The sequence below is a fragment of the Anoplopoma fimbria genome, unplaced genomic scaffold (genome assembly GCF_027596085.1).
Source record: "Anoplopoma fimbria isolate UVic2021 breed Golden Eagle Sablefish unplaced genomic scaffold, Afim_UVic_2022 Un_contig_8917_pilon_pilon, whole genome shotgun sequence".
In the NCBI taxonomy this organism is placed as follows: domain Eukaryota; kingdom Metazoa; phylum Chordata; class Actinopteri; order Perciformes; family Anoplopomatidae; genus Anoplopoma; species Anoplopoma fimbria.
In genome coordinates, this window is record NW_026553646.1 from 13,628 (window position 1) to 22,568 (window position 8,941).

At 36.9% G+C, this 8,941-nt stretch overlaps 1 protein-coding gene across 3 annotated transcripts; it reads left to right on the top strand.

The window, feature by feature from the left end:
* Positions 1 to 2,272: 2,272 nt before the first annotated feature.
* Positions 2,273 to 8,705, top strand: LOC129116703 (cytochrome P450 4A12-like). Of its 3 annotated transcripts, XM_054627465.1 has the most exons (12): positions 2,273 to 2,544; positions 3,348 to 3,492; positions 3,650 to 3,694; positions 3,801 to 3,928; positions 4,104 to 4,228; positions 4,363 to 4,517; positions 4,690 to 4,796; positions 6,194 to 6,384; positions 6,532 to 6,665; positions 6,946 to 7,010; positions 7,357 to 7,439; positions 8,083 to 8,705. In XM_054627465.1, the coding sequence occupies exons 1-12, from the start codon at positions 2,353 to 2,355 to the stop codon at positions 8,258 to 8,260; spliced, it is 1,548 nt and encodes a 515-aa protein (XP_054483440.1). In that variant the 5' UTR covers positions 2,273 to 2,352; the 3' UTR covers positions 8,261 to 8,705. The 3 variants fall into 3 exon arrangements, with proteins under 3 accessions (XP_054483440.1, XP_054483441.1, XP_054483442.1); XM_054627466.1 differs by lacking the exon at positions 3,650 to 3,694 and having other exon boundaries at positions 2,274 to 2,544; XM_054627467.1 differs by lacking the exons at positions 3,348 to 3,492; positions 3,650 to 3,694 and having other exon boundaries at positions 2,454 to 2,544.
* The last annotated feature ends 236 nt before the right edge of the window (positions 8,706 to 8,941 follow it).

Below are 8,941 nucleotides of genomic sequence, written 5' to 3' on the forward strand. Positions count from 1 at the left end.
GGTTAATATAGTTTTTTTTTTTTCTGTCTGTAAATATTATATTTCAGTTATTGTGTTTTTCTACTGTTTTTATTGCTTATTTATAATACTTGTTTTTTTAATTTTATTTTTTATTTTCATTTTTATTTTTATCTTGTCTTTCTTTACTATGTCTCTTGTGTGCACTTTAACTCTATGCTGCTGTAAGCCTGCAAATTTCCCCGCTGCGGGACTAATAAAGGATTATCTTATCTTATCTTATCTTATCTTGTGTTAGAGAAGGTTGTTGCTTTTTGGGTTGAGCTGTGGCAGAGCTCTGGTTGAGCTGTGGTTGGTTTTGCTTGGTTTTGCTGGTTCATTGATGAACCTTTAGTTAAAACACCTTTGTTAAAACCATTTACTTTAGCAGCCTACTTTTGTTTTGTCTTGTGTTGAGTGGAAAACAAGAGAGACTTCTACACCGGATTCATCTTAAAACAAATGTGACATTTATTGAAGGATAACAGGAGTATATCGCCCAGCAGTTATACGTGCACGGGCCTAGCAGTACTGAGAAGTTCAGCAACTAAAAGGCGCTTAAACAGAGTGCGCATCATGTTATATAGACTTTTATGAGTTGAATATGATAGGTCCCTAATAAAGGAAGGCGGCTCTTGGTTTAGACTTTCTGAGGGCCTTATCAGTTAGTGAAACTGGGTTTCTTTGATCTGGTTTCTCTGCAGCATGAGCTCATCCTTCTTTATGTGTCTCTGTTCCTTTTCCATCGTACGGCCAGGCACTAGAACGCCCTGACCGGAGTATTTGACCTTCAAAGAGAACTCATAACATTTACCGCAATGTGCACAGTGATAGTGTGATGTGAGAGCATGAACAAAATATACTGTGCTCGATATTTGTATGTGTGCATTTATACATATGAATGTAATATTTACATGACACTTGTGTTAATTCTTTGTTGTGCGCACAGGGACAAACGAGGATAGTTAAGATACCCTGGGTATACATATTACATGCACGTAGGTTTACCTTTTGTTAAAACCCCAGATTAGAGTGAGCACCACCCGCTGTACTTTTGGGTGCTTGGCACCTGTCAATGGGGGTGGATTTATTTATGTTCTTTTCATTGGTGCCACTGACAGTCCTCTTTGATCCCTGTGTTGCTTTTCTGTAAATCAATACTTTCTTGAATTCATATTGGGTCCTGGTTTTGTGTGACTACACCCTCACTTGCTCAACCTGGTGCATTATGTTACGTCCTTCTACTCCGAGCCACCAAGGGAGCGTAACACTTACTGTTTTCTGAGGTAAAGGGGGATGAGTTCCAAATAATAAGTAGAAAAACAAAGCCTTTTTGCATCTTGTTCTCTTGTAAGATAAAGACAATACTGAAGTGATGAGACACCCGCTCAGCGACTACACTTCTGCTGCTCATCAAAGCACAGATCAGAGACTCTGCATCGCAACAGAAGGTTTTAGAATGAGCAAGACGACTAAATTCACAGTGACACATAGGAAGTGGTCCAACAGCCAAAGCAAAGGAAATCTGTGGTGGCCTTCATCCACACTACTTTTCTCAAGATGTTTGCATTTATTTCCCTTTTTTTTTTTTTGCATTAGCTTAGATGTTGATAATTTATCATTTCTAATAATAAAAGGTCTCAAACCATTTTACTTCCTGTTGTTTATACATCTGAAATCATGTTTATATATATTTGAGTAAAACAAACGTATAAAGCTGTCAATATAACTGACTAATCTGCCAAGCTTAAACTTAACTTTGGTTTATTTCAGTGATGATCTTACTTTACTTCAATAAGATATAAGTCTGCAGTAGCAGTGCTGGGGGTTTATTAGATTACTCAGAGAGTATTTAGGTTAACACAGAGCAGACACTGATAACAAGCACAGTCTCTGGAAAGAGTAACAATGGAAAAGTTTACATGACATGAACAGTATGAATCAGATGTGAGCAGCATGAGCAAAACAAACTAACTACTGCATAGGGCTCTTCAAATAGTGTGGCATCATTCAGTCAAGAGCTCTTTACAGTTCATTTATTGATGTGGACACATCTCAACAGCACTACGAACCTCAAAAATGACCATAAAGTATAATTAACAACTCACTAAAACAGCTTTGATCAAAAAAAAAAAAAAAAAAAAAGAATATTAACAAAGATTAATTTCTCCTCATATTCTTCTATGTTCAAAAATCCGATTTTTCTGTCAGCACGTGAAGTCATCCTTTGAGAGACAGCCTCGGTCCATTCTTCTCCACCACCGGCCATGACGTCACACTACAGTGGGCTACTTGAGAGTTTGTTGCGCACATTTCTGTCATATTGTCCTGCAGCGAGGCTCAGGCTCAGACAGAATGGAGTCAGCTGCAGCTATTGCGACATTTCAGTTTGGCTGGCCTCAAATGCATCACTTGTTTGCGCTACTTTGTCTCGTCGCCGTCGTCTATAAACTAACGCCCTTGTTCGCCCAAAGAAGATACGCGCTTCGGAACATTGAAGCTTTTCCGGGTCCACCTGCGCACTTTCTTTTCGGACACGTGAAGGAGGTAATTCAGCCACTTGCAACTGTTTGTAACTGTTTTATACAAGTACTGTTATTATAAATGATGTCTTATAGCCTTATAGCCCCTTCAAAACAAAGCTATACAGTTTAAACAAATAATACAAGTACATTTGTGCAATTTGTAGGACAGTTTGAGTAACATTTATGTGTCAGTATTTATATTTACACGTCCACTCCACCACATTCCAGTGAAAGACATGGAAGGGTACTTTTTACTCCGCTATATAAATATAATTATAATATAATTGTATTCCTTTTGGCTAAATTAAACACATTCATATGCTATTCGGTATATTATATATTTATTTATTTAATAATAATGGGTGTTGTCCCTGATTTAAAAAAATAGTAAAGTACATGAAAAACATGCAAGCTGTAAAATAATTATTTTTCTTTTTTAAAGAAAGCATATAAGATATAGCTCAAATTCACTTCACTTGGAACAGCTTCAACATTTAATTGCTGGATAACACTTTCTAATAAAGCATACTTTTTAAAGTTCAAATATGGGTTTAAAAGTATTTATTATACACACAACTTTTTTAAAGAACCATTTATAAAGATTACTTTTACTTTAGATTTTTTGTTAATGCATTGAGGACTTTTTTTAAGTTAACATTTTGATTGCAAGACTAGAACTTGTAGTTGAGTATTCTTTGATCTTGTGGTTTTGCTACTTTTTGTTGAATGCTGCACATTAGAGTTCAGGCGAACCAACTGTCCTCCCTAGGCTAAAGGACAGACAGGGTTGGTTAAGCTTCCTATATGTGTACATTTTTCTTTCAGTTTAAACAACAAGGGAAAGACTTGGACAAGCTGGTGGAATGGGGACGGCAGTACCCTTATGCTTTCCCAGTGTGGTTTGGTCCATTTATTTGTTACCTCAACATTCACCATCCAGATTATGTGAAAACGCTATTGACATCAACAGGTGGTTGAGCCTTTTCTTTTTTAAATCTTCACTGATGTAATACACCACGAGAAAAGTGTTGTGAATTTAGTGCTTTTTATAATCTCCCACAGGGACATTGGCGACATGTTTTTACAACCAAAGGTCAATGTAACAGAATTTGTTTGTCTCCCAACAGAGCCAAAAGATAGTTTTGTATATTATTTTGTTGAATCTTGGATTGGTAAGACTGCTTTGCCCTTCACCTGCTGCATATTTTATCTTATAACAGAGTTGTTTGATAAGCTGATTTACTCACTGACACACATACTTTCTGTCTCTGTCTTTAGGGGAAGGTTTATTAGTGTCAAAAGGTCAGAAGTGGTTCCGACACAGAAGGTTCTTGAATCCAGGTTTCCATTATGATGTTTTAAAACCATATGTAAATCTGATGTCAGACTCTACTAAAACTATGCTGGTATGTAAATGACGGTTGAGTTATGTAATTCACATTTCATAATAAGTAAACAAAGACCATAATGGTGTATGTTTAGAAAATCTAGACGACTTGTGTGTTGGTTGAGTCAATGAGTGTGTTGGAGTTTTTTCCGTCTCCTGCAGAGATCTCACATCTGCTCTCTCACTATTGCCAGGACAAATGGGAAAGATATGCAAACAGCAATGAGTCCTTTGAATTGTTTGAACACGTGAGCCTTATGACACTGGACAGCATTTTGAAGTGTGCCTTCAGCGACAACAGCAACTGTCAGACCGAGAGGTAAATCCATAACGAACCTTTTCACGCCATTCACAAGTTCTGGTCTAGGATCTCCAATTGTTTACTGCTTCAGCTGTCTGAATCATGAATCCAAGAAATTCAGCTTTTAATCATTGCCTACATTGTCATTCCAGTGGAACAAATGCATACATCAAAGCAGTGTATGAGCTCAGTCACATCATTAACCTGCGGGTCCGGACTGTTCCATACCACAATGATCTCATTTTCTACCTCAGCCCACATGGTTTCAGATTTAGAAAAGCATGCAGGGTGGCTCACAGACATACAGGTAAGATATTCACACATTTGCCAATCAGTTGCCAAATATCAATCATACTGGATTTGATCAATATGTTTATAGCAAAGCCCACAGTAAGCTTTTGGTATACGGTCGATTATTTTAAACGTTTTTACCTGCGAGTTAGTTTGCAAATGCTCTTTCGTTGTGTTTTCTTTTGAAGAGGAAGTCATAAGAAAGAGGAAAGAAGCACTAAAGGAGGAGAATGAACTGGATCGCATAAAGACCAAGAGATACTTGGACTTTCTGGACATCCTTCTCTTTGCAAGAGTATGTTATGTATTATCAGCTCCCATCTACTGAATTCAGAAATTTAAACATTCTTACTTTTGCTCAATAATCTGTAATAAACAACAAACCTGTAAACTGCCCTTATATATATCAACTGCTACAACACCCTCCTTAGAGACAATATTTGGAAGGCAGTAAGAATAACAGTATTGAGATATTATATTTAAAGCATAAACAGCCTTAAAGTAGCAGCAATCAAACGTAAAAACAGCAAACAATATCCAGCCATTAATTCGTTAGGGCAGAGTATTTTAAGCTGAAAGTCACTGGAGGGAATTTTGATGTTCAGCCAAGGTTTAAAACACTACTAACAACTAAGATAGTAGGCTAAACCATACAAACACGTAGAATGATAATAAAATAGGAGAAAGATCAATGTTAGACAAAAAAACAAACAATTATGGGCACATAATCACCTGCAAGTGGCAAAATCCCAGTGCAAGAGGAAACACAAAAAGCTTCTGTCAGTGTACATAAGCTTCCAAATGTTCAGCAAATCAATGGCCACTGGTACAAATGCGTTTTGTCCAGTGGCCAAAGTGAGACACTCTTAAGCAGCAAGACATAATTTAAAAATAGAAAAACATGGTAAGAAATATATAAATAAGATTACATTAAAACAAGGATACAATTAAAGTGAAAAAGTTTATATTAATAAAGAAAAGAAAAATGTGCAGGGCTGATTTATTTGTGGGAAATAAACATCAGACAGTGCAAGTATAAGACATAGGTTTAAAAAATAGAAATATGAAAATGTATTAATAAAATATGGTAAGAAATATTTAAGATTACATTTTAAAAATGATACAATTAAAGTGACAAACGTTTATATTAATAAACAAAAGAAAAGATGTGCAGGGCTGTGTAACTGTGGGAAATTGTCCTGGGGATGTTTGTGTCTGAGTCAGGTGGTCAGTGGGGGTCCTGGGTTTTATCAATGAATGAATTTGACATGAAGTCAAAACTCTTTTTTTAAATAAATGAGACAAAGCTTCATATGCATCTTTAAACATCTCTGAGCTTCAGGTGTCTGTCTTGCCTTATGATTTATTAGTGCTCCACCAGCTTGATACATGCTGTATCATTGCTGTTTCCCATGCTGTAAATCTCCTCTGTCCAAAAACACTAGTGTGCTTCACCTTTGAACTGGTGAAATGTCGGTTGTCATCTGTCTCTGTGACTTCCACAACTCAGCACTCACCTGACTGCCATTATCCTTCATCGTTGTTTTATATTTGTTCTTTTATTATGGTTTCAAGTACAGTAATTGTTTTTTAAAAGTTCTTTACATAGAAAGTATTCAGTTTTGGAGAGGAAGTGGCGCATGCTTATTTCTCATTCTTTTTTGATTTTTCTGTCCATTATCACACCTTCAGGATGAAAACCAGCAGGGTCTGTCAGATGAAGATTTACGAGCCGAGGTGGACACCTTCATGTTTGAGGGCCATGACACCACAGCCAGTGGCTTGTCTTTCACCCTCTACTCTCTGGCCTGCCACCCAGAACACCAGAAGCTTTGCAGGGAAGAGATCATTAAAGCTCTGGATGGAAAGGACACCACTGCGTGGTAAGCTTACATTGTTGACAACCTTGCCGTATGCAATGCAAGTCAGGGCCAGTTAGACTCACAACAGCTGGATTAGGTGAGCTTGAGGCTGTCACTTTTTTTGTGTTCAGAATATTGAAGACTAATGCATGTCCATCGTATTTTTAGGGAAGATCTCAATAAACTTCCATACACTACAATGTGCATCAAAGAATCCCTCCGCCTTTACCCTCCTGTACCAGTTGTATCCCGAACCACCACCAAACCCATGACCTTTTTTGATGGAAGGACTTTGCCAAAAGGTTTGTTGTTACTGTTTTTGGAAAGGTCACATAGATAAAGCAGCATTCTCTTACGTTATGAGTACATCATAACTTTTACTTCAATGGAAAAATATATTAACTTATATTGGTTTTATCTCACATGGGTTTTCAATTATGAACCTATTGCCCTCTAAATGGTTGTAGTAGGTTAAAAAAAAGTGTGCCTCACACTAATATATGAAATGCTAGTCTAATTGTTTTAATACACCTTTTTTTTTACAGTCTCTTCACAATCCCACTTTTTTTTTTGTCATTGTAGGTTGTAATATTGGAGCAAGCGTGTATGGAATTCACAGGAATGCAGCTGTCTGGGAAAACCCTGATGTAAGTCAAGTCTATCATCCTGAGCAAATCTTTGTTAAGTGGAAGCTCACCTGTGCCGACTCACTGCATGGTGTACATCGAATCAATGACAAAAGTAGACTTATGGTTCCTCTTTGCTGTGGTGGTCCAACACCCTGCTTCTACATAAAAAGTGACATTAATCAAATTGGTTCACAATTGTGCAATGCAAACTCTACAGTGACTTGGTTACAGAAGACCTGCCACTCTGTATTCTCTCACTGTATTAGAGGTGTGAGTGGGCTTAAACTCGTAATATTTTCAGGGTAAAAAACGAAGACAAATGTATGATTTATGCCACACTGGTGAGTTTTTTTTGTCGACACAGGTCTTTGACCCACTGCGTTTTCTACCGGAGAATGTCTCCAGGAGGTCCCCACATTCATTCGTGCCGTTCTCAGCGGGGCCAAGGTATTTCTTTATCTGATCATTCATAATTGGAAAACTATGAACTGGCTGCAGCCACTCTCTGTCTAATCATTTATCTATCTATCAGTCTGCAGTATGTGAATGTGTAACCTTTGTCAGCCTCCCAATATTTTAACCAACACAATATAAACTGTTACAATTTGGTTAAGTTAACAACTCTTGCTACCAGCAGAGAAAAAAATGCACTGGATGACTGAACATGGATTTATAGGCAACATTAAATAAACACTTTACAATACATTGCCCTGCAGCAAGAAACTATTTGGAAACGCTTGTTGCTAGTTAAAGATTATAATTCACCAGTTGCACACATTGCAAGTATCACTTCATTTAGCAATGGATCTATTAAAACAACTGTGAAAACATATGTCTTAGCAAACAAAATAAATCAAATATATATTTTTGACCACCCTATTCTAATGTTATGTAAACCCATATTCAAAAATAATGAGAATTATTTGGTGTTGACTGTTGATTTGATTTCCTTAACCATAAAACAACCCTTGTTTTTTTATTTTACTTTAAATTCACTAGTCATGACATGTTGCTTTCCTCTTATCATGTTGCCTTTAAGAATTTAATTTATCATCATATTCCTCATATTGTTTCTGTTTTCCCCGCTCAGAAACTGCATCGGTCAGAACTTTGCCATGAATGAGCTGAAAGTGGCGACGGCCCTGACACTGAAGAGATACCATCTGTTAGAGGACCCGACTCAGAAACCCAAGTTAATACCTAGAGTGGTGCTTCGCTCACTCAATGGCATCTACATCAAGATCAAACCTGTAGACCCACAAGTGTAAATGCTCATTTCACATACATACATTACATTACATTACATTACAGTCATTTAGCAGACGCTTTTATCCAAAGCGACTTACAGGAAGTGTATTCAACATAGGTATTCATATTTTACTAAATCTTAACACTAATATAAAATCACTAACGGATATTAATGAAGAGAGTAGTAGCTGCTCATTTTTGGGGGAGAAATTACTTGATGAAAATAAAGTTGTTTGTATTTTAGAATAATCTTCTCACACTGGAACAGTTTTTAAAGAGATAGTTTTGCACTTAATATGTGGGGGGGATAAGAACATTTGTGCACCAAATCAGTCTGAAATAATTTCTTTATTTGTACCGGTAAATGCACTATCCACCATGATATATTTTGTGGGTCTGTTTTTGTAATGGTTGATTGTTAGGACCAGATCAAAGCACCAAAAGGTTTAGCTGAGCATTTTCTCGTGTTCAGAAAAAAAAAGTAGCACAAACTTTCACCATACTGATCGAATGAATAAAGTTCAGTTTTTTATTTGGATGAACTGTCCTTAAAACAAAGTTCACTGCCTCTGTGTAAAGATTTACTTTTTGCCTTTACCTTATTAACTAATTTGTACTTTGGTACGAGGTATCTGGTCAATAAATACCTCCAGAATAAAGTGTTGGAGGTCTGTCCTCCCAGTTTAATTGCTTGGAGGCCA